This window comes from Atractosteus spatula, chromosome 3 (assembly GCF_055471065.1).
Source record: "Atractosteus spatula isolate fAtrSpa1 chromosome 3, fAtrSpa1.hap1, whole genome shotgun sequence".
In the NCBI taxonomy this organism is placed as follows: Eukaryota; Metazoa; Chordata; class Actinopteri; order Semionotiformes; family Lepisosteidae; genus Atractosteus; species Atractosteus spatula.
The window spans coordinates 2408563-2435065 of NC_142708.1; the positions used below are offsets into that span (position 1 = coordinate 2408563).

Below are 26503 nucleotides of genomic sequence, written 5' to 3' on the forward strand. Positions count from 1 at the left end.
CTTGGACTGTATGATAGGTGTGCCTTTTCAATTCTATTCCAGAGCCATGGCTAAGAAGCCTTGCGCCCAGTGAGCTGGCAAGTAATTAAAAGAAAATTTGTTTCTACATTTTAATTTTTGTTTTGATTTTACATTGTTGATGCTGTCATGGTACAAACAGAGCACAACTACTGCTGAAGGCGATCAAAGCATAGTTGTTAAAAAGACAAAATGGAAAAAAAAGAACTCACACCCCAAAATTGCAGAGGTGCAAATTTGGGAAAAATGCAACGTAAATAGCCGAGTCAGCTGGACACAAGCTCTGTATTCCAAAATAAATTTACTTAAATTGAGTTAAAAAGACACAAAAAACATTGACAGCATGTATTGTGTAGTTTCTGTTAGTGCTGCACTGATTCAATGACAGGTAAAAAATTTTCTGCATCCTTTTTCGCTCGGCAGAGCTTGCGATCGGTAGAAGGATCTCTGTCGCCTGGCAAATAGCTGAACTTATGTGCTGGCTGAGCTTAAAATCGGAATGTCCTGTCCAGTTCCTCTGTCCCTCGCCTGAGTGAATAGCACTAGAAGTCTAGCAGTTTACCAGTTTACTGCAGTATTTCAGCAGCAATAGCCTGGTTGCAATGAGTTGTTTAATTTGCAAGCCTGTTCATGGCGTGCTTCATTGCTGTTATTTTTAATCACTTGACATACTTTTAAACTTACCATAAGCCAATCCTGTGTTCCAGTCATCAACACTAAAACTGCAAATTCGGGGACAAGGTCCCAGCCAGCTTCACATCTCAGCCACTGCGTGTTTGGCCCTCATCAGTGTTAACAGGCCAGGCTGATCACTTATCACAAAGCCCCACTTACCTTGTATTTCAGTCTTAGCAAGGGACACTTTTCTCCAGATTGGGATCTCGTGTAGACTCTGCGACTGCTTATTACAAATTAAAGGGGTCTGGTAAATAAACACCATAAACGAAGAGCTCTGAGTATTTAGGAGAAAAATTGAGGCCCAGTCCATTGGGCTGTAGCAAAGAGGTACCTGCCGTTTGTGTGAGGGTACTGTAGCGTCAGCTTCACATGCCAGTCTGTTGTGTTGTCATCTTCAATGTTCGTTTCCCCGCAGGATTTAATAGGCAAACAGTGCAGGAGTTACCTGACAAATAATAACGCTAAAACAGTAGTCGCTCCATACCATCATGATTGCAGCGCGCGCTCTGATTGAATAACGCGGGTGTTCTGTGAAGCTCGGAGTGCATAGTTCACCCCTAATGCAATTTCAACGTCGACCCTAAGGGGAGCTGGTGCGAACGAAATAACACTGTAAAGCGCGCCTCGCTTTTCAGTCAGACCGCCTGAAGTTGCCGGTGTCAGATGTACCACAAGTGTTTGCGGAAACGTTCCCGAGCTGAGTCTCGGTGGGGGAGAAGATGTGATCTGCATCGCTGAGCCCCGCTAGGTCCTCTGAGGCGAGTGTGAGGAGGGAGGGGGTTCGTCAGTGACATGACAGTGCTTGTAGGGCTCATAGATAGTGTCATTATCACTGTAAGTGATATTTCTTATACATAGGTGACGAGTGTCTGATCTAATCCAGATGGAAGTATATTAGCCTGTTAATAAATGAAGGTTTTTTTAATGCATCTGCGGAGTGACAATACTGAGAATATTTTAATGAAGTAGGAGCTGGCCAGATGGCTGTTTTTTTTTTTTTAACTTTTTCTGACGATTGACATTATGCTTCACAAACGTTTAGGTTGGGTCTTATTTCTCTTCTGCTCTTGGAGCTGTCGTCCTGGGCAGGCATGTCAGCATGCAGGGGCCTGTGCTGGGCGCTAGTGCAGGCGGAGAGGTGACCCTGGTGGACTTGCTTTTCCACTGTACAGCACCTTGCTGGGTGGTTAAGCGTCTTATTTTCACGAAACTGTTCCGTTTCAGAAACGCAAGCCTAGGGGGTTCGCCAGCGTCCCTCACATTCTCTCGAACTACGTTGAAGAAATAATAAGCGTCGCCTTGTTGTGTGAACTCTTGAAGCCAGTGTCTGTCGAGGAACCCGGGACCGGTGTGCTCACAGAACCTGCAGCCCGGTCGTCAGGCTTGCGCTCCAGGGCTCTGAGCCGCGTGGTGGAAATGTCGATCTTGGCTGCGGAAACAAAACAAATAACAGGAAACAAAAACATTTCATCCTCATGGGAAGGATTAATTTAACACAAAACAACTGATTCGGCATAATCCATGCGGGAATGTTTTGTACTTCATTAATGTGGGCATGAAGGATTAAATCTGCTTCCAATAAGCAGGCATGACAGGAGCGGAAATTTAATCTTAGGGCTATGTAACTTTTTGTGCTGGTAGAACTCCTGAATTATGAGTCTGTCTGCAACGAGAGTTCAGTGGTTTGGGAATCTCGGCATGCCCAATAACTGTCCAGATGTTTTGGCTAGAATTAAAATTATTATTTTTAATTTTATGAAATCGTTATATAGTCTAACATGAAGAATTGTTCATTGACCACTTTGACCTATAGAAGAGCATTTCGGGATAAGATGCATTTTATGATAGCATGCACATATAATGTATACTTTAACCAATTGTTTCTGTTATATTGTATTGCTTATGCTCATTAAAATTGTTTAGTTGAACAGAAATAAAATAACAGGATCTCCCTAACCTACTAAAGTTACTGTTGCAAATAAAGTACACACCATTTTCTACTTCTGTGCTGATCATTGTCTTTGTTCAATGGTTTAACAGTGCTGCTACCCAACAATCATTGCACATCAGGGTAGCGTAAAAGCAGAATACATAATAACACCACAGTGCTATTTTGTCTTGTTGCATTTTGTGATGGAATTGCCTCTATTGTTACTGTACAGAATATTGATCTTTCAAATCAATTCACTCTCGTCACTCCACAAACTTGTTACATCTTAGGATGTTGCCACAATAGTTATTCTGTATGGGACTATTGATACATACCTGTATTGAAGGCTTGCATTTTTTTTCCTACTTTGTCCCAAGACACCTTTCTCAACTAAAGAAGACTCTGCACAATAAAATTAGGCTCGATCAGAAATAAGCACAAATTGAGTGTAGTAATGATTGAATTGAATATCTAAAAGTTGTTCTGCACATTGACAGTTGGACATCTTATGCTTGGAAGAGTGCAGAGCCTCACCCATGCTTCAGTCATGTTGAGTTTGGCCTTGAATGTATTTTCTAAAAGTATCATCTTCACATTAAAGGGCTCTGTTAGTGTTTGTGTTCGTGATAAGTGTTGTTTTTTAATAACTGCTTTCAATAGGAGAAAGGGAAAGAAAGATGCCTTCCTTTGTTTGTGAAGTCCAGGCGACAAGCTGTTCTTAGGGGTACTTGCCCTGTAATGTTAAGGCACACAACAGTGTTACATGTGAAAATAATTGTTCTTTTATGAAGACTTCTGACAATGAAAAAGTCGTCTTTGCTCTGGAATTGCCTGGTTCTCCTTAAATTTAGTTTTATGATTTATGTTTGAAATTCCATTTAGCCCACTCATTACCAAATAATGAGTTCAAGAAAAAGAGCATTTTCCACTATATTAGATCTATTGCTATAAACAGAAGCCGTTTCTGACCACACTGCCGGTGTATCTTATCTCTTACCATTGGCTTTAAAGAGAAGTCAGAAAGTGAAGACGGAACAGCTTTCTGTCTTGATTTATCATGAGCCTCCTTTTCCGAAACACCAGCAGAAAAAAAGAGACATCAATGTGCTTTAAAATTGAATTATCCAGCTGCCAGCTTCTAAGGTAGTACCTAAGGTGGTCATTATGCACCCATTAAGTGGCACGCGTGTCAGGCTTTCAGTGAAAAATGCGGAGTTTTCATCAGTGCAGAGTGAACTGACTGGCTGCATACAGGCAGAACATCAAAGCTAATGGGAATACCTGTTAAGTGAATGTGCTTTGTTCCTCCGTGTGACGATCTTTTTTTTAAAAAGAAATAACGCGTTCTGTTTTAATTTGCATCTGTGTTATGTGAGCCTTTTAAATAAACATTTTTTTCTTTGCTGTTTTTGTAAGGGGGATTTTCTTCCAGTTTTAAAATTGAATTCCTTTCTTGGTGGCACCATTTTTCTAATCCAAAAGCCCCTCACTTTTGTAAACTGCTTTGATCTGCCGTAGCTCGTCCTTTGTGGGCTAAGTGTGTTTGGAAGAACGGTGTCTGTAGTTAGAACTGCCCACCTTCTTGTGCCTGTTTGAAATCCGGTGCAGACGAACACTCCTGGCAGAACTGATTGCAGAGGGCCCTGATGAAGTTCGTCTCAAGCTCACTGTGAGTGCGAGCCCGATAAGGTGTGCTTTAATTAATTGCTCATCTATAGGCTGGCTGTGTTAAGGCCAAGGCTCCGGTAACCTTGCGCCTGGCAGGTGTCCTTATCGTCTCAAGAGCAGGCCGCCGGCCAGGCACCGCGTGGGAGGTCTCGATCTGCTCTTGTCCTGCCCGCTTGTCAGCAAAGAAGACGCTTTGCTGAGGTTCGCAAACGGGTCTGACCTCTGACCTTCTACTCCACGCCTAGACCCCCCTGCAGCAGCACGGGTTGCTCATTTCCCAGGAGGGAGGCTGGCGATATGGAGGGATCGCGTTGTCCCGCGCTTTTGCTCATCCTTAGACATTTCAGTGGCCCTCCTTCCCATCTCTGATGTTTCCAGGCTTGACAGACTCGTGTGTTTCCCTTAATCCTCCCCTTAGCTCTTCAGCTGTGGTCCTCGTGTGGCCGCGGATGCTGAGATGTTGCGTGGTAGGAGCTACATGAGTGCCTGTAGGTATTTTGTGTTAATATTGGTACATACAGCGTGTATCATTTTACAAAGAGGTCTGCAAAGTGGAATCCTTTCTAAGGCTCAGTAGGGTTCATCAATATTCATTAAACTCCCAAAAGATAGCGAATGCGTTGAATTTCTGAGAGGCTGGCGTGGGGAGCCTTCTTCAGGTGTGGCGCCTGGCACCTGGGAAAACGTACAGAGGCTGAAAAGCTGAAACTCTGCATTGTTTCTCGGCTCCATAATTTATACTGCCATGAATTAAAAGAGCCAATAAACTAAATGAGTTGGGGAGAGTTTCAAGAGAGGGTGACTGTGAGTGTGTGCGCTTCTGCAGTACGTTTACATGAGTATCCTTCCACCTCGTGCAAATTTGCATAACTGCAAAAATCACGGCACTTTGCTGATGAAACCGGCAGTATAATCCTCACTAAGTTAATTAATTTATATTAAAGGTCAGCTTGGGTGATTTCCTTAAATACAGCGTTGCTGTGCCAGTTTCATAGTTCACAAGTAAACTGTCATGTTACTCACAAAAATGGTTTTTCAGGATTGTTACCTGGAGGCCTTTAATTATCAACAAAATAATAAGGCAATATTAATTACGTGACAGACTGGCTTACTAATTATGTCGATATGCTACATGGAACCCATGAAGCATGAGTGACTTTTTAAAGATTTATTTATTTTTATTTTCGCATGCCAGCATTTCTCTCTTCCACATTGTGGGAGGTCTTTGGCTCACCGTGAAGTCATGGAGTGACTCTGTATTTTGCCTTACATTTCAGCCGAAGGTGTGTTTTGTTACTAGATTCAAATGGAGGAAGTATTTTTTTTTATTATTTGGGGTTAGCAGCAGGCATGCCAAGAACATTTTTTTCTCCGTGTAAAGACACACCTGCATGTGAAAGTCAGAGTTTAATTCTTTAATAATATTTTTATTTTTAATAATTTTTTTGGTTTTATTGATGACATTGGTAGAAATGGCAGTAATTGATTACTGTTATGATAAATATGCTAATACTTATTTTTCTGTTATTTTATTACTTCTTTTATTATCTTTTTCTTCCACTATTTTTTTTTTTACTATGAATTACTGTTATACAGAGTTAAACAGTCATAGTGAAACCAGGGTGATATACAGGTATGTGTATATCAAGAAAACATGAGCCCCAGACTCCCTCATCGTCGGCCCCTCACTTCCTGGTCTTTGGGACTTCTCCGAGTGAAAGCGTGTCGTGGTGCGCCAGTGATGGCGCGGTCCGTGTGTGTTCCCAGGATGTCGTATATGTTAGGTATGAACAGTATGAGAGGCTGGTCGTTCTGGAGCTGTCCCCTGAAGCCCGTTTCATCCAAACCTTCGGCACATTTAGACGTGGATCTTCAGAACTACCAGGACTGTCTTAAAATGCCTCCCTTAGCATGTCCCCAGGAAGTCCCTGTATGGGACTGAATCCCAATTTTCTGGCTGATTACTTGCGTGAAAGAACTTGTGCACAAAGTATAACAAAGAGTTTTTCCCAGGTTGTTGAGTGACAGGTTGACACACTAAAAGCAGCACACACACCGCCCCCCTCGCACCCCTATCTGATGATATTTCTTCCACCTGAGGCTCTGAGCAAATAATGTAGCACAAATGAAATTTCCTGCAGGGTTTATTGATATCATTAAACACAGGCATATTGTGTTTCAGAATCATTTAGTCTTCATCAGCGATGCTGACATTTAGTAAATTAGGTGGAGTTAAATGGAACATATATATATATATCTTTGAAGCATTCTTTGTGTTTCCTGCACTAGTTAAATTATAACTAAAAAAATGTTATTTCATTTAATCTTTTTGACTCCCCCGATTGCAGGCATGAGCAAATGTCACATCCCGCGTTATTTATTCTTACAGGATTTGTCTCTCCTGCAGACCACAAACATAATTTTTTGGTGGTGTTTTTAAAGCCTTTGCTTCCTGGAACCGAATCGGGCAGCTTCGTTTCAGTTGTGATTTCAAGAGCGTTACCTGATTTGGAATAAATCTGGCTTGGCAGCCGTGTGAAGTTCAAACAATTGTAAATAATTTTGTGTGGGGCTGCGGTCTCAGAAACCTGGGCTGGATCAGGCTGCTGTGCAGTGGGGTTCTCGTCTGTGCAGTGTGTAATATAGAGCAGGAGAGGGGTGTGTCACTCCCCGCAGGTGCTGTGGATATATCTGTGTTTTTAAAGCTTTCAAAAGGGCACAAATGTACATTTTAAGCCTCTTACTGTTTCTTCCCATATTATCGCTGGGATAGTTTTTATGATTCAGCACAATGCCGGCTAACAGAGGATTCACTGACACTTCATTAAACTGCGCTTTCATTAGAGTGCTCCGTGTGAGTACTGTTCCCACACCATTGTGCAACTTTATACCTAATGGAAATAATTTAATGCTCCAATAGCAAGGGGGCTGTCGTACACAGAGTCCCGTAGACATTGCAGAGCCCTCAAACCTCATGGGGGCATTCCCAGATTACTTTTAAAATAATTGGAGTCCAGTGACCGAAGCATGTATCAGAGTAAACTACTCTGAACGCTACAGCTTAGAGGTTATTTGTAAGTGATATGAAAACATTGGTGTCATAAAAGAATCAGCTCTTTTATCTCAGCTGTTGGCTTCCTTGTCTTCATGCTGCCTTTACTCCAAAGGCAGTCAATAAAGCAGTAAGTTTTCTGCTGGCAAAAAAAAGAAAGTTGTCGATGCCATTGAACCATAAAACTTCTGCCCTGAGGGTAAAATTACACTGTATACATGTTCCTCGCATACAGCTTTGGGGATAAACATATCTTCCATCAGCTCATGGCTTGTAGCAAAGATTTGCTCCTTTTGTTGACAATTCCCTTGCAGTTTGCTGCTGCACTTACAACAAGAGAATTCAGGAAACCCCCATTATTTCTCAGATACAAGATGCCTTGAGACTGTATTTCTGTCTCTAGATTGAACTCATGATACATGCATGTATCATTACCATGGCAATTTCTAGTTTTCTTTCAGTGCCCTTTTACTTGTAAAAAAATCTCTAACTAGGATGCTCCTTTTTCCCCCCTCTCTGTGTCTTGCAGATCGTCACCCAGTACGTCTATGAGCTGCTGGAGAAAGAGTGCAACATGACTAAGGAAATCCTTCCTGTGAGTACTGTTTAAAAAAAAGGCACATTTCATTTCTGATTACTCCATTGAATCATGAGGGAATAGACATACATGTATTAGCTGTGGGGTGGGAGGTCAGGACAGACTGCAACCTCATTAAATAAGGATTCGGATTTTCCTTTTTTTGAAATTAAACACTCATTCATGTCCCCGCATTCGTTTGCTTGTCAGCTGGCTAGCTATCGTGGGGCGCACACTAGTCCGGGCCTGGCACTAGCCGTTCCTCTTTTCATACACACGCTAACACAGCCGTGTTTTACTCCTCCTTCAGTTAGTTACAGAATTGCCAGCTCTAAAGTGGCTTGGCTCACCTTTCTGCTCTGTCACTGTGCGAGTGAAGAGGGCTGTAAGTTTGCGTTGAAAACAAAGTCATGTATGGGATGTTGCTGCAGGGATACCCAGGGATACTGCAGCCAGGGGAATCTGGTCATGGGCAGCAGTAACACTGAACACATTTAATCCAGGCATGCCTGAACTGTACAGCTCCACTGCTTGGATGCTTCTGAAACCACTTTATTTTAATAACTTCATATGAACTCTCAAGACAGGCCGTTGATGATGTAGTTATCTTCTTTGAGGGAGAGATAGCTAGCAAAAAGCAATTGATTATATTATCAAGCTTGAGGAAATTCCAAATTCATGAAATGTCTTTTCTGACTTCGTAATTAGTTTGTGCATAGGGAGCTTTGCTTTGTAGTAAGGGTTTCTTTCCTTCAGCAGTAAGCTAACAGGCATCACTCTGGTCACAGACAGAAGAGGCCTTATGCTGAGGAGGTGCACAGGATTAAGATGAAGATATCTCTTACCCGTGTCAGATCCTTGTTAGAAAAGTGAAGCAAATATTTTCAGACATTTCATACCAGACCATAGTAATGGTTACTATAAAAAAACAACCTCGATAAACGTTTCCTTGAGGTTTGTGTACAATGTAAACAATATTAAAAACATTGACATCGGCCATGGTGAAGCTGCCGGAGTGCAGTATGTCCTATATGGCAGGGATTATTGACCTGTAAAGCCCCAGTCCAACAGGTTTTGTTGATCACCGTTTTCTTAAGATACAGTATGGAACAATTCCATTCTGATCAATGACACAGGTAACTTGTATTATTAATTTAGGAGATATTAGGATATAATTAATTAAGATATAATTATATTAAGATATAATTTAGGAGTAGGGCTCTTCAGGGCAAGGGGTGACCTATAAGACTAACGGGACCTCTGCTATAGGCCACATGAAGACACCCCTTGTTTTGTTGTTTTCAGAAAAGACAAATTTCACCTATATATTTTCATGCACATCAGCTGTGTGAATTTGAACTAAACCCAGACTGTCCTTTGAAACATAGACTTGGTCAGTCTGTGTCAGATCTGTGTCAAGGCGGGTAATTTGAGTTTTCTAAAGATGCTGTAAATAACATTCTGGATTTTCTCACGAGGCCCCAGGCGGGCCTGTGGACTCTGAGGTGCCTTTCTCCTTGCCCTGCGGCTGTTTCAGGTGGACGCTACCGCGGAGGAGCCGAAGAGCTTCATCTTCCTGAGCCGGGACGCGCTGAGCAACCCGGACAGGCTGCTGGTGCTGATCCAGGGCAGCGGGGTGGTGAGGGCGGGGCAGTGGTCCCGCAGGCTCATCATCAACGAGGACCTGGACAGCGGCACCCAGATCCCGTTCATCAGGAGAGCTGTGGAGGTGAGGCGGCTGTCAGTGTCGAGGCAAGCGCAGGCTATTAGTGTGCCTTCTGCCTTAGTGAGCGCTCTGCCTTCAGCGGCTCACGGATATGCCAACAGACACCGGGAAGCTGACTCTTCCCGCTCTGCCCGATAGGTACGTGTGTGCAGTCACACTCTGGAGAGGAAAGAAAGCTCCCCGCAGGAAACTTTCAGCACTAGTTTGCGACAGGAAAGCTTGTTAAGCCAAGCTGTGTCAAAAAGAAAACAGTCGTGGAAAACAAAGAGTGTACTTCCCAAGTCAGAATTCTTGCAGAGCCTGGGCAGTATGCTCCAGTTAAATAGGGGATTTTGTGAAGGTTTATGTGCTGAACAGCTACTTATTTTTCTTGAGGCCTTGCTGCTCTTGACTTCTTTATTAATGATTTATTCATATTGTGATCAAGACGATGTGTGTGACGTGCAGAGTTACAGAAAAATCCATAGCCACAAGGATTAGGACTGTGTTCTTTCACTTTAGTAGTGGCAAAATCTTTTTTAAGTGCTGAGCACGTTTATGTCAGCATTCAGTCCTCTTCATTATCTGTCGGTTCGTATTCAGATTGTGTCTTTCATTTGTGTAATAGGAAGCTGTGCCTAACATTTTGTATAAGACATAAATCAGGTCACACCTACAGGGCTTTTATGAGGTTGTGCTTTTAAGAGGTTAAAAGATGATTGAGCTTACAAGTCAAGTAAGGTGAGCAGAATGGCCTCTTCTTGTTTCATTTCCTAATGTTCTTAAATTTCAGTGCATTGCAAGGTTCCCTCTTGTGCTGTATCGGATTTTAACAACTGTATGATCTATACATCGAATGTACTGTATTTCTAATATACGTATACAGCATACAGATCTGTATGTTGAATTTATATCTTAATCAATATGAACCTAGCTAGTAATGCTATTCGAGTCGTGTAAAAGGCTCATCGGTCATTGATCCTGGAGCCATGGGATTCCCAACGTGAATCCGAGATGGAGACCGAATTGTGGGTGTTGCACATTGATTCCAGTGTCGTTTCAGCACGAACGCTGAATATCGCTTTGCGTCTTGTAGCTGTTGCCTCTCCTTTAAGGTATCTTAAGCCGCACGGTGGGGTCAAGGTGGGGTCTTGGGAGAGAATTCAGAGCAGGGCAGCGGTGTTGGAGTCTGCATGTTCTTCTCCTCTCGTGACCATTTGATTTGAATCTGGTAGCTCGAGTAGCAGAACCAAAACCCGAAGACATTCAGGATAGGTTCCTAGATGCCTCGGACCTGTCTTTGTGTGTGTGTGTGCTCTGCAGGAGACTGGTGTCCTTGCACTCATTGTCTCACCATGACTCTATATTGTACTCAGCAGTTATTGAAAACGCATGGATGAGAGCAGATTCTGCACCTGCCTGCATCTGCTTGTGAGCTCAATATCCTCGTCCATCCTTTTCTCTTGAGCAGTCTTTAAGAATGGTTTCCCCGTGTTTGTAAATGTGATCCCCACTCACTGATGTGGTTGCTGCTCTGGTGTGAGATGGCATCAGCGCCTGTGAAGATGTGCTGTGGGTTTCAGGGAGGCCTGTTTCTGAAGCCGCGCTCTGTTCTCCCACTCAGAAGAGTTCGCAGCACACTCCTGTATTCTGGTAAACAACATTTATATAACCTACCAGTTGTTCTGACAAGTATCTGTAAGGCTGTGCAATCCCTCGTGATTGGACTGGTTGACTGTTGTGAGAGGCTGTGATCTTTTTAAATAAAATCTGTAGATTTAGCTCCAGGCCTGGCCTCGGGTTTGCAAGATAATGTCGCTGTATTTGTGATTATTATTGCTCCTAAATAACAGCATGCATTCTAGCTCTTAAAACATTTGGAAATGATCCCAGAATTACCCCCCGCAGGAATTAGTTACTGGGTTGGGATAAGCCTGTGATGGTACGAGTTTTTCTGAAGGGAACATCATCTGGAAGTCGCTGTTGTGTGTATTCTCAGAGGAGACTTTGAAAGTTTTTTTGTTGTTGTTGTGGTCCTGTTCTGTATTTGTGTGTGTCTGTCTTCTTGGGCACTGGATCAGGGATGCCTATAACCCAGTCCAGAAGACAGCTTTGCAGTGTTGGGGATTGCTCCCAGTGACCAATGATGTAATTGGTCAGTTCTGCCATGCTCTCCAGGTCTTTACAAGGGGATGCATTGCAAGGACCTGTGAGTCCTGCAGGAACTGGCTCAGGTTGGAAAAAACATTGATCAATATCAATAATGAATTTTGTCTCTCTTATCTTGGCTAAGGACCTCAGAGAGTTCTGTTGCTTTGTGCAACTCTCAAGAACTGCTTGCTGTGAATGGAAAACTAAGGGCAGTTTGGAGAGAGGAGGTGTTCTGCTATGAGCCACAGGTCCTCCAGGACTGGACTCCTCTCTCTCCCTGACTGGGTTTCTAGCCCACAAAGATGAGGGTGTCCAGAGGTAATCTCGCTGGCTGTGCTCTCGGCTTCATGGGCTTCCTTTTTTCCAAGTGCGTTTGCAGAAACGACCTCTGAGTTTTATTTAGAATGTTAGCAGGCATTTCCATGAAAAATAGTGACTACTGGTTCAGGTTAATTTTGTGTGTCTATTCTAAAAACTGAGCTGGTGCATAATGAATCCAGCAGCCTTGTGTCCCCTGAGCTTCTGATTTAATGGATTACAATTCAAATATGTTTGGATTTTGTCTTTACTGAGTGAAATGAACCACTGAGGAACACATTTTAACAAGTCAGCTGTCATACTCTGCTCTTCGAGCTCCTGTCAGCTGAGAGGAGCCCGTGCCAGTTTTCTGTTTTCTGAAGTATTTATTTCCTGACATTTGCAGAGTGCAAGTAAACTCAGCACAGAAGCTGTGTACTTACAGTAAGTGCGTTGATCTGTGATTTTATGTGAACATCAGTGTAATTGCATTTGTAAAGTGGCAAATCCTCCCCACCACCCATAATGTCTTCTTTGGAAACAGTAATGGGACTTGTGATTTCTCCCATGGTTTGTTGGGTTACAACTGTAAATACTTGCACAGTTTTCTGGAAACTTGGTGCAGTAACAGTGGTTTAGTGGTTTCTAAATTCATAGTGACCTTGGCAAGCAGAGAACTGTCGCATTTGCAGACTTTCGACCAACAGTTTTGGGTACTGTTTTGGGCATGATAAAGGCAGGTCAGACCTGCAGCAATTAACATGCTTAAGTTCACACTTAGAAAAAGGCAGTAGAACACCCTCTTAACAAAAATAAACAACTAATCTGAGAGATGTCGCCATTGAATGTTACCATCTTGACTTACAATACAGTAAAGCTGGGAGTGGATCACAGTGAGCAAAGACAGCTGGATTGCTTTTAACTAGTTTCTTCCAGTCAAAAATAAGTACTTGAAAATAAACAAAAGTAACTGATGCTTTTATTTTTTCTCTGCTCATCATACTTGCCTGTGTGGAGAGTGTTTGGTGATGTTTCCCAGGTCAGTGGGTAGACTCCAGCCTGAAGTGTCAGGGGTTCGAATCCAGGCTGGGGCGTTGCGGTTGTACCCATCGCAGTGGTGCTTTACTCCAGTAAAACGTCCAGCTCCGGGACTTTCACTGTGAATCAGAATTTGGTCTCAATGGACGTTCCTGGTAAAATAAAGTGGGGAAAAAATGGACTTTTGCGGAATAAGGAATTTCATCACCTGCCACTCTGATGGGCTTTTCACAGACACAGTGTGCCTGGGTCTACAGGAACATAATGGAACAGGCAGACTGTTTTCTTACAGCACAGAAGTGGAAAGAAATGAAATAATGTGCCTTCCCGACTGGAACTGTGCATCCAGGTCCTTTTGTCCTGCGTGCACCTCGCTGACCATGATATAAGGCTGTTGAAACGTTCATCAGTTCAAGCAAACAATAATGAGCATATTTCTCCTTTTGAATGGATTTATTATAGAAACACATAATGAATAATTACATGGAAGGCAAATGAAAATCATTTCACCTCTTATTTCTTGGTGGATTTCGCTATTTTCCCATGTGCGCCTCCGCAGTCTGATGGTGAACTGTCGGTATGGGGTCGTACCGTGTTTGTACCGCTGTGAGCGTGTCTCAGTTTCCTCAGTGCTGAAGCTCCTCAGCTAACAGGGCGGCCAGGCAGCCTCAGAGCAGCCCTGCGCCCTCCTGTCTGAAGGAGAATGGGTGGTGACGTGTGGGCTCTCTCCTCGAGGGCTCGAGGAGCTTAACTGCGTTCTGTCCCGGTGACATACACGCTAAACCCACAGACTATGTACATCTTAGGCAGTGAGCCATGCTCCTGAAGCTGTGTTGCATTTCTCACATTTAAAAATAAAGGGTTGTGCCATTTTAAAATGAGCAGTGGTCACATGCGATAGGGTTAGTGCAGAAGCTGGCAGATGTGCATATTGGGGGGCTTTTCCTTTTGGAAGCCCGGCCTGGCCTGCCACTGGCAGTGCTCATTTTAACACGGAAGGGCGGCTTTTAAAAACTGACAAACCTGCGTTACAAGACCTTGATTTAACAGAGGCTGCTTGAGATCTGGAGGTTTTTTTCCCCCCTTTGTATTTCACATTGTCAGCGCTGTTACTGTAGCTTTACAGGTATTCTAACGAGGCCAGGAATTGTAAGCCTTTTCAGCTTGTGCCACATTGAAATGATTATGAACGGAGTAATGATATTGAAAGGAATATTATTCCTTTGCAAGAGGAAGAATGTAGTAGGTTGTTATAATATGAAATCTGAATAATTCTTTAGGGTGAGCACTGCATCGCTGAAAAAAACACACAGTGACTGGAAGAACATCCAGCATCTCTTACATCTGAGGTGTCCACTCATCCTCCACTCGGCAGATTTTATAGGAAACCATGCAACCGTCAACTTATAAAAACTTTTAATAGGTTAGTCGTGGTTTTAAGCATTTAAGCAGGTGATTTGTTAAATGAATTAATTTAGGAATCATGTGGAATTATTTCACATATTAGGAGCAGAACATGCTTCTTTATACCAAGCAGTCTGCTGAACAGTTGTTGGCAAATTCATTTTGTAGGAACTTCCAGGAAGAAGTTTGATTCATTAGTTTCGTGGATCGATGGTCTACTGGAAACTGGAGCTGCAATCTGAGCTGATTCCTCATTTGTTACCTTTCTTGTGGTCTTAGTCTGTGACGTAAAAAAGAGCTGATTAACATGCAGCTCTTTCAGTCCAGTTGCTGTAGTTTGTTACAATTAACTCTTTAATTAATTGAAACAAAAAAAATCAATTTAATAATCGAGTAGGTGGTTTGTGACCGGGTCCTGCATTAGAATGGTTTTAAGAGCTGCCTTTCATTCTCTGTGCTTATGGGATATTAGGATACCTGACAGCCATTCTATCAGTACGGTACAGTATGTGCGTGGTTTTTGGTAACAAGATGTACAGCGCAGCAGTGCAGCCTGAACAAGTCCTCATCCTGCAAGGCTCCTGAACCTGTAAACTCCTGAACCTGACTTGCTGAGAGCTCCTCTGAATTTAAGACTCTGTTATACTTTGTATTCCTGGGCAAAAAAAAGTTTTATTTCACATCGATTTATCGGCCTGTTTGTTTATCCCATGAACGACTGTGGTTCCGAATGTGCATGTTGCAGAGATTGCCACGGAGGCATGTGCACTGAGTGGAAGTGCGTGGGAGAGGCGGGCTGGGCCTGGGCGTGACAGACTGTGTGATGTGAAGGAAGCGGCCTCTTTCCCCAGGTGGGTTTCGAGATAGGAGGTCAAAGGGTGCATACTGTATCTTCCACCATTTCAGAACCGGGATCTCAGGAATCGTTCAGTATTGTTTCATGAACAGCACAGTATTTGATGCTGCAATATTTTGTGTACCGTTCTTTTTAACGCTAGCCCAGTAAATGTTAACCTATACTGTAAATATATCCCTTACAGTGAATCCGTGTAATATAGAACTGCAGCAGTAATAATGGACAACAGAAGAACTTTCACATGTATTTATTTTTTTCTACTTCCAGTTTTTAAATACTATCCAGAATATGTTTGTTCTCATATTTAGTTTTTGGAATACTTTATAAGGTGTAAAATGTGTACTCATTGGGAACGGTTAAAGCTTGTTTGAATCTTCACAGTCAGGCGACACTTATACAGTACTTTCCATCCATGCTAACAACGGTTAAATAAAAGAGATTATTGCATTCTTGTGTTCTGCAACTATGCAGGTGTTTAAAATGCAGTGCGATGGGTTAATTAGCGTAATGGTGCTTTAGATCAGTCAGTTTTAATTGGGAAAATGTATTGACATTCACCACTGGCTGACTTATTTTCATTCTTGTTACATGGAAATGTGGGGACGCTCTTCAGAGGCCTTCTGTGTGAAAACATCACCTGCCACTGGTTGGAGCAGGCACTAACACACCATGTACTGTACCATGTTTTATCCTCCTGCTTTTTACAGAAGGCGAGTATGTCTTTTCTAAAAAGCTGGACAATTCCCCTGTATACCACTGTGTGTTATTTGAATGTGCACCAGGGCTCTGTGCAACTTGTTATTTAATAGAAAACAGTGTCTTGCTTTCTGAGTAATGGAATGGAAGCTTGTCAGTCATCATGTTTAATTTCTGCAGTAAACAATTTATAAGAAGGGCTGCAGTGTCCATCATTGCAATTTATAAGAAGGGCTGCACTGTGACAGCCCGAAACCTTAGTAAAAATCATTAGACTTACAGGCAAATGGAGACAAAAGACAAAGTGAGGAGCAGGAAGATATTACACATTCAGCACACACTGTTAAATTACGGACGGAGGGGAAGTTGCAATTTAAAAACTTACTATAAAATTCCACAAAATTGTCTTTGAAGCCTCTGCTGTATTCAGTACCTCTAATGTATAACGGATCTCATTCCTGCAGCTGGGTTCGAGGTAGCTAAGAGTTCATCCCAATTACTAATCAGGCCCTGGGTACCAACAATCTGAATTGACACTGCGCAGTTCCTTGCTGAACAAAATTACAGGGCCGTGTGGCACTTGGCATGACGCCATTTGGCCTTCCAAAAAAAGGAAACTGCAGCCTGACTATGCCATAATCTATGATGCCCAATTTAACAGAAATAACTGTATTCAGCAAGACAGGGCAAAGATACCGTGGGCACTGGCGTTGGTGTGAATTCATGAATGAAAGATGTCCTTTCATTAAAGGTAATGTGTATTTTTTGCACACAGTTATTTAAGTGTCTTGCTGCTATCATATGATAGAAAATCAGGAAGTGTTTAAATCCCAGAGACTTGCTGAATTGACAGCAGACAGGAGCCCACACCAGCCCCAGTGCCAGCGGAGGGAAACAATGAGATGACAGCTCTAGTGTTTGGAGAGAGGTTGTTAATGACAGCTTATTCCTTTATGATTTCAATTCTTGACAGAAGACAGGTCTGCTTGTTGCATCATGGCAGCTGTATCATTACCTTCTGGCCCTGTCAGGACTGAATTTGAAAAAGAGAGTGGGAGAAAGGGAGAGAGAGAGAGACAGACAGAGAGAGAGAGGGAGAGTGCAGAAGCTAGAGTGAACTACTTGCAGTCCTGGATTACAATTACCTTCTGGAATTTTAGGCACTGCTCAGCGTTAGAAGTGCATAAACCCTTCTGTGATGTCTGTGGGCTTCTGGATATTAACTGCTGTTTCATGCTGCAATATTGAGAAGAACATGCCAACAGCTAATTAAGCTTATACTGAATCTCACCCCTCCTTGCAGCTCCTTAGTTTTTTTTCCTGGTGAATTGATTTCTTGCTCAAAGCATCTTGTTTTAGCTTGCTGTTACTTTGACATTGACCCAACCAAAATATACCAGAGCCGGTTGTGTGTACGTGACTGGAAAGGATGAGCATCCTTGAGCAGTTGGCTGAGATCTCTTTTCCCAGTGGTTTTTCAAGAAGCATGAGTGAAAACGAGCACTTGACAGCAGCAATAAATATACAGCAACTCTGCTGTTGCTGTTTTTTCACCCCATCTTTGCTTTCTTTCTCCTCTTCCTGTTTTCTCTTTCCTTTAACCGTTTGTGTCTGTGCCTCTCCCCCCAATGCCTCACCGCTGGTCTTCCTCAGCCCCTCAGCAATTAAAAGGAAAATTAAAAAAAAACCCTGCAGAACTGCATAACATTATAACAAAGTCTTTAATAAAAAATAAGATCCATATTTTTTTTCTCCCCTTTTGCTCTTGTTAGTCAGTTACAAGTGACTCTGGAGACTTGCTGGAGAGAAAGAGGGGGAGTGTTGTTTCGAAAGTGTGTCAAAAGCCTTGGGGTTTGGATCTGCCCGGAATTTCAATGGGAGGCTGAAAGGGGCTGGGATGCAGCGAACTCAAACACAGGAATCTTGTTTAATTTCTGTCATGTTGCTCTTTTTTTAGTCGGATTGATGTCTTTTTCAAAACCCGGCTCCTCTCTGCTGCTTTGTGGTCCTGTATCTGAGACCTGTCGTCCCTTACCTCCCTGCCCTCCACCCCAGACCCCGAGTCCCAGTCTTTGGGGCTTTTTTATTACCTCTAAGATGGGTCGAAGGGCTCTGAACCGGGCTTTTTTTTTTTTTGCTTGGCGATTGCTGTGGATGGCACCCTTCCTACTCAGGCTACTTCCACAAGCCTCTGCCGGGCGAATATCTCTGGGTGGAAGGTATAACATTTCCCGCAGTTAAAATCAATGCACTTGACACTTTCAAAGGCTGGAGCAGCCGTGGCTTGCTCTGGGGTTAAACTTTTTTTAAATGGCCTCCCCCGGGACACTGGCTGTCAATAAAATGCAATAATTACGTCCAGAAGCCTGGGAACAGTGTGGTTGAATCGGATAAATTAAAAATTGATCAGATGGGGAGGGGGAGGACATTATTTTGCAGTCGTATTTTGTGCCCTAATATTTTTTGGGGAATTGTATTTTTTATTTAAATTTTCTTGCAAGCCACGTGCTTGGCAGCTTAGAGCTTGTAATTGTATTTGTCTGTCTGAAGATATTGCAGGTTCTTTTTTTATTCTTTATTTTTTTTTATTCAGCTACCCCTGAGTCGCACTCTTTCCCCCCTCCCCCCTGTTTTTTAAAAACCTTAAATGGTACTTAGTCATTAACATTGCAACCCGCATAAAATCCTTTAAACTACCAGATTCCTCAGGTCTCCTTTTACAGCTGCAAGGAAAAAACAACAATCAAACTGTTTCAGATACAGAGCAGATTAAATGAAAGTGAAATAAAAAAAGGCCAAACAGGAATTTATCTTCGAAGATCACAGTGGGACCAATCTGTTCTATCTGGTGGACTAGTGATTCAAAAAGAGAAAAAATATGTTTGATCTAAAATGTGAGGCATTATTAAGAATTATGCATTTATTAGCCAAACTGTTGATAATTGGATTTTCTGAAATTAACAAATTATATCATCAAGAAGTGAAGTATGCAGCAGGTCATTTGCTGCTGCAGGCAGTTTGTGTCCCTCTGGGATCTGTTTGTTTAGTTGCTCTTACATTGTGCCTGTGGCAGTATGTGGTGAATTCAGACTTGCCTTTTCCCTCCGAGAAATCTCTGAGGCTGTGGGTAACTTATACAAAATTAATAAATGCTGTTGCATTTTCATTGTCACCAATCGAGTGCAATTGGTGATCTAAACCAATGAACAATGCAATCTGTGCAACCTTTTCAGTCAATGGCCATGTCTTTCCTTGTAGTAGAACGTCAGAAAAGAAGCATGTAAAAGGAAAAATATTTTATTCTTTTATCATATTTTCCAGTTAAAGCCTTGTAGAGATGATTTAATTTTTGTTCTTATTCTTTTCTGTTGATTGTCGCTTATCGCTGGATAATATTCTTGCCAGAATTAGGTATGACTGTCCTTATTTCCCTCACAGTGAATGAGTTGCTTGGGGAAGTTGGTTCACAGTTTGCTCACATTGTAAAATCAGTCCATATTTCTTACAACACTACATTTTCAGAAAACACAGGAACGTTGCCCTAGGGGTACAGGAAACTCCCAAGTAAAGAGTAACCAAAACAAGTTAAAAAGTGACATTCATGGGTGAGGTAGATTGATTAGAGGCAGCAAGGATTGTTCTGAATCATTCTAATTGGTTGGTAATACAGAACTTGAGATGACGCTCGAGAGGGTTCAAGCCTCGTTCCTACTTAAAAGAAAAGGCACTCGGATAAAATGGATGTTTGAGGAAACTGGTCTTGGCACATCACTTTCACAGAAGATCCCACAGCTCACCTGCATCTAATACATCCGTAAAGACACTGTGGAATAAAATGTCTTTCTTGCTGGAAAACACTGTGACCTTATTCTTATCAAAGTTTGCGACCTTTCTCACTTGTTTCTAATCTTTTACAGTCACATTTCTTGGATGCTTAGAATAATTGCATTTGGGATCACGAGTTAAAGACATCTGAAAGTTAATGAGCTGCTGTTGCTTAAGGACACCGCTGTATGTATGTGTGTATTTGCTGTTATTTTATTAACTTAGTTACACCCAGCGCAGACTAATTAAGAACAATTAAAAAGTAGGCTAGCTTATGTTCTTAATTTCCAGATTTGCACCCACTTGTGGTTACAACCATATTCATGAGAAATGTACAGGTACTCGTCAGCAGCTTGCTCATTATCAGTGACTGCATGTGCTGAATATCTGCTGTGCTAAACATGACCATTTCAGACTGGGCTATATGTGGTCACACAGGAAATGATCCAGCTAGACTGGACTGTATGTGGTCACACAGGAAGTGATCCAGCTAGACTGGACTGTCTGTGGTCACACAGGAAGTGATCCAGCTAGACTGGGCCGTATGTGGTCACACAGGAAGTGATCCAGCTAGACTAGACTGTATGTGGTCACACAGGAAGTGATCCAGCTAGACTGGACTGTATGTGGTCACACAGGAAGTGATCCAGCACAGCTTGGCTCCTAACAGCAGCCACAAAATTGTGCATCTGACAGCTGCCTTTAGAAGGGTAATGGGTTGCAAAACAGCTGTACCCCAAACTGTTCAGTTAGTGACAGTGGTGATGTTTTGTTAATATATGTATAAATTATGTATAAAAGTGTGTGTGGGTGGTGTGAAGAGTTTTTTGTTTAAGAAACAGAACCTCAATTTTAAAAAAGCCAGAATGACAGCGATTGTTCTAAGCACAAGACAACATAAGTTAAGCAGGTCTGGGGCCTCAATGTGCGAGAAGTCTCTGGAGACCCCCCACTTGTCTGTGCACATATTGAGTTGGCCTGGCATTTTTACACTGGCCCACTGAGAAACGAAACTCGGATTTCTTTGTGTTCTCAGGTAAGCTGTTCCAATATGAAGTCAGGGGGGTGGGGGTATTTAAAAAGGGGGCCATACGTCTGACCCAGATTTCACCCGATGTACAGTCATCAATGTAAGCCCCTTGAATATCTTTTGTCAGGATTTATTCAACCCAGTTTCCGACCACCTGTTTTCTCTGCTCTGGAGAATAGGCAAAATCCTTCTTACTTAGAAAATAAATTGCCAAGGGGGCTAAGCTTGTCACTTGGTATCCAGATTCCTGCTGGAGAAGGAGATGCCTTCAGCTGCACAAACCCATTGGAAATCTGCATTCTCGCTATGTCATAGCTGGTAGAAGCCGAGGGAATAACCAGACAGCTCGACAGACATATGCATCCCCTCCTGAGACCCAGCAGTCAGAGATACCTACTGTCCTTGAAACATTCTTTTAAACCCTTCATTAGGCATAGGAAGCCAAATCATGTTAATGTCAAGATCAAAACAACAAAAAAAGCCCAATAATTGCAGCTGGTTATGCCTTCTGTTGCGTCACTGACATCACTGAATGGTGGTAACACAGTTTTGTTTTTTCAGAAACTTTCAGTGCTGGATAAAGACTGTTGTCTCTTTCTCTTCTGGCACATGAGTGTTTGGTTTTAAGTTAACACAGGCAAAGCTCCGTGCAGGAGCTTAACGAGTGCAGGAGCTTTCTAATAAGCTGTGTTTCGGAAACTGGCTGGGTGCTAGCCTGTTTGGCTTCTTGTTTTTGCAGTGGATGGTAGCTGTGGAACTCTCTTTCCATGCAGGGGTAGTGCAGCCATACATTTCTAGTAACTAGCATTCGCTGACCACACACAGTGCACAGCGGACGCATCATAGACGGTGTGTAAAATGAGCTCCTAAAAAGGGGAGAAGACCACTGATGGTGAGTAAGTCGGGATAAAAGACGTGGGGGGCAGCCATAAAGATTGCGCTGGACGTGCTCCATGAATCAGTCTCGGAGCAGGGTTTCTGTGTGCTGGAGGTGTCGTCCGGTGGGTACTGTGTGGAAACAAGGTCCCGTCTGCCTCTCAGCCACACAGATCCCTCGGCATATGTCGAACTGGAGTGGGGTTTTTAAGCTGGCGCCTTCGCCAAGTTTCCTCAAGGAAGCTTCCTGACTTCAACGCTGTGGCAGCACGGCTTTGTTGGACATTGGACAGGGAAGGCATTTGTTTTCAAGAAGCATTAAGAGCCAACTTCAGTATATTGATTTTCCCTTTACACTGCCCAAGCAAGTGCGGAAGAGATATGAAGGGTTGTCACAGCTTCTTGTGCTAATACCAGGTTGTAGTGTCTGATTTCACCAGCAGGCCAAGAAAACTGAAGAAAACATGTCAGACTTACAAATCAGCCCTGGCACAACCCTTTATTTCTTTCATAAACACTGTAAATAAATGCCGCGTAGCATTACTTTTGTGAGTGTGCTGAAAAGTGGTGGGTCTTTGCTGGGGAGGAAGTTCAGTTTCGTTTCGCAGTTTGTTTCCTGCGTGGGCTCAGAGAGGCAGAGAGATACACCGCACAGCTGTAACGGGATGAGATCCAACAAGGGCCTGCGGAGGTCACGGTGGCAATCGAGACAGGATAGGTGCTGATCCCCAAACATGCTGAGAGCAGGCGAACGTGCTGCCCCTCCAGCCCTGCCTGCACGGCGAAACCGCAGTCGCACTTGCTATTGCAAGGAGCCAAGTGCCACTGACATGATGGACGTACTAATAAATTCCAAGCTAGCACTGTTGTTCTGTGACTATTTCACACTCCACGCATTCACCAGAGTCATCTTTTCACCCTTGGTGTTTTTATACTGTCTCTGGCTGGATCCTGTCTGTGTCAGAATTAACACCACTAATGATCATGTGCGGCTGGTAGATTTTCATTTTTTTTAGTGGAATATTGATGACCGCCTAAGATCTAGATGAAGACAAGTAAGCAGACTTTAGGGCACTTGGTTGTGGTGTTGCATATCGGATATACATTTGCATATCGGAAATACATTTGCACTGGGTTCTTAGTCATTTTGCTCAGTGACGAGGCAAGGGAGAGGCAAGCTATATTAACGCTTAAGTAAGTTTGCAAACAAGAGAGGTTTATTCAGCTCGTCTTGGCATGTTTGGTTATTAGTAGCTTATTGATCCATGGATGCCACTCTGCTGTTTCTTGAGAAAGGCGAAGGAGTGAACTTGTAACCCTGTGTGTGTCAGAAACACCCAGGACTCCCTATTGACTCGTTTCATTTCAGAGCTTCAGGGAGTGCCCCCCCTTGGCTCAATATGGATGCTTTCGTCGTCTCTTCGCCATCCTGTCGAGATGACGTAATTGGATTCGTCTTCATCATTCAATTACAAATTGAAAAACTTGAAAACTTGAAAAAAATTAACCTCAACCCTGAATCTTACTGGTGCATTGTACAATTTTAAAATAACCCCTGATCTAGAAGACCTAAGTCTTCTTCAAACAGTAAGTACCCACTGCCACCTGTGTGTAATACTCTCCACTGGTTTACATTAGAATGGCTGCAAACCAGAGGAGACACTCAGCCCCATGTCCTCTTTGGCAGTGAGTACCTAAGTATATTCCAGGATCTCATCCAGCCGTTTCCTGAAAGAAACCAGGGTATGGGCTTCAAGAACATAGGTTGGTAGCTTGTTCCATACTCTCAAATGCTTCCACAACTCTTTGGATAAGGAAATGTAAAAAGCCAGGGTATTTGCCTAGTCTTAATTCAGTTTCTACAGTGTTTGTTAATAAGTACCTATTCTGCCATGACACTAGAAAATGCTAGAGTTTTTTTATTAGAACTGAATACTATAAAAGCTTCCAGATATATTTGTTTCACATCTTTGTTCATCTTTTGACTTTGCTGTTCTTTCTTATATCCCACTGTTTACAGTGTGAAGCAATAGCCAGCTCTCTATATGGATGTAGCTGGATATTGTTTTTAAAAAAGGCTTGCATGCCCCTTTAATTGATTTTCTGCATGAAACCATGTTCTTTGTCTCTTTGTATACAGATTTCTATTTAATGTTTTTAAAGCTTGTGTTAATAGACAGAAGTGTTAATAGACTGAATTAAGGGCTTTCTGAGGGCTGTGGTGCATTCATTGTCGAAACGGAAAACAGGATTCAGAAACGTGATGTGTGTATAGCTTTCAGGGAGTTTTTTCAATGGCCATTTGACCTGGTCTCACATGTCCTTTTTACATTTTCTGAAGTATCAGAAACCACTAGTATAATGTGTAAAACGTTATTTTATTGGAAGACTCTCAGCTCCACTCCCCCACCAGTGTCTAGCAGAATGCTCCTGCTGAGAGAATACGCAGGTATGAAACCTGTATCCTAGCTGCTCTCCGTCTGAAGTCGGTGCAGAAGAATGCGAAGCTCTTGTGTATCACCCTCAGAAAACAATTTCTGGAGCCCTGACAGCTGCAAGCTGCTTGACTGGCAGCTGCTTCTTCCTCTCTCTCGTTTGAAATCAGAAGGCCGCTTTCTCAACATGAGGCGAGGCAGCCAAAAAAAGCTGGAGATATTGAATATCGTGAGATGTCCGGGCAGAATAAGTAAGCTTCGCCCCAGACCGTTGGAGAGAAATTCTTATTTTAGTGTTGGTTCTGACCTAGAAAAAAAAAAAGGTTAATTAATGTTCCACCGGAGGTGTAAAATCTGTGTTCTTTTGGATGGTGTCCACACAGACAGGCTGGCTTGCTTGTGCGGCACCACTTGACAATTCGGGCCCAGACAAGCCGCGTCGCTGCTATTTTTTTCTTTCTGGCCCCCCGGCGCAACATCTTGGGAGCTAACCTAGAAACACCTGCTGCCTCTCACTCAGCCCGTCCTCTGCCCTCTGCAAGAAATCAGGTCACGACTCCCCCTGCACAGCGGCTTGATCCACTTCAGGTTTGCCAGCCCCTCGTGATGTTTCCAGCAGCAGGTGCTTAGTATTTCTGACTTGCTACCTTCAATAGGTCTACTGTAGATCAGCAGACAGGTGAAAAAATAATACAATGCAGATCCTCGTGTTGCTCTTCTGCTGCATTGCAATGATCGCGGAGCTGGACAATCCGGAGGTGGATGTGATTGCTTAGCAAAGGAATGCTCTGTGGGTTAGCATGCTTACATAGGGGTGGACGGGTCACACTCCTGTCATCCCGGTGACTTGCCACCCTCTCTGTGTGGCCTGAGATTCACACCAGGCTTTGCTGTCTGAGGGCTGTTGTTACTGTGTGTTTCTGTTGTTTCACCCGTGGGGATCATTTCTCTGCAAATCATTACAGTTGCTACACCTTGTGTTCTCAGGAGCATTTCTGTTGGATGGTTTGAAAGGCATCTTTCTCTGGTGGGCAGATAAGAGTTCAGTAGAGCTGGAGTTACCCTGAGATGGGTTTGGCAGGTGCTTGGTGGTTGGTGCTACACAAAACGATAATAAGAATTATTTCACTGTCCATCTACAGACAATTACTTTTAGGTATTATTCATACGATTTTGTAGAGTTGTTGGCTTTTGATTTTACACATTTCAAAATGACACTTTTATTGTAGAAATGGGATTCTATTTAATCATTAAAAAAAAACAATGTAGTCCCGTTCCCTGCTCAGGAAGATGACATTTTCATCATGCCCTTCTGTCTTGAACGGGTGTTGCAAAGCACAGAAGCTCTGATCATGTGGGTGTCTTGCTTTAAATTTGTATTCAAAGTGTGCGTCCTTTTTAATTCCTTTTTAAGCTGTCTAGTTTTAGCAACTATCTCTGGTTTTGTTTTCTTGTCGCTGTGAGTGGTATTCAGATAAACCAGAATGGGTGCAAAGAAGCATTTAATTACAGGAGGCTCATGTACAGTATACCTGGGGTTTTCTCCCTAAATTTATTATATTCACCACTGATTGAGGAGGACTAGCACCTGCTTAAGTCTTCTTACCTTGATTCATAGCAATTTTTCTTCTTTTCTTTGAGTCTTAATCAGCTTAAAATACACAAGGAAGAACGAATAAGCAATTAATTGCTAAAAAAAATGGATTAGATTCTTCAAGGGAAACAGCTGGATTGGCACACCCTCATGTGTTTCTATTAGTGTCTGCCTGATCACGATTCAGAGTTTCACTAGGCAGGGGTCACTAATTCCTGGCACCCATATGAGAAGATGTGCTGCTTTCCTGTCTGCTTTTCTCTGCCACCACCTTCTTTTTCCTGATGGCTGTAGGTCAGACAGATTTCCACCTTTAAGCCTGGAGTTCAGTAGGACGGCTCTGTTCTTTTTACCCTAAAAACTGAGATCGCCATTTTGCTGTGCTGATCGCATACAGGACATGGATAAGACTCATTGAATAATGGCTACTGTACAGTACAATATGTACCAAATTTGCAAGCATTGGGATATATGTAAAAGAATGTAAAACAGAGTTGTAAATATTGAGTAAATGTTTTTTTTTACTGTAAACATACAGTACAGTTCACACTATTTGTTCCTTGGAATGATGCATTAGCCCTTCCCACAGAAGGTTAATTTCTTCATCAGAACCCCCAAGGAAGATCATATAGGACCCACTCATGGATTGAGCAGATTTTCCTGGATCCGGCAT

The 26503-nt window shown here is 42.7% G+C and overlaps 1 protein-coding gene across 2 annotated transcripts in view; it reads left to right on the top strand.

Moving 5' to 3' along the window:
- arb2a (ARB2 cotranscriptional regulator A) overlaps positions 1 to 26503 on the top strand; it is a 185845-nt gene that overhangs the window by 22615 nt on the left and 136727 nt on the right. For both annotated transcript variants that reach the window (XM_088911644.1, XM_088911645.1), the window contains exons 5-6: positions 7876 to 7941; positions 9461 to 9652. In XM_088911644.1, the coding sequence (XP_088767770.1) occupies positions 7876 to 7941; positions 9461 to 9652 (258 nt within the window). The remainder of the gene's footprint in view (positions 1 to 7875; positions 7942 to 9460; positions 9653 to 26503) is intronic.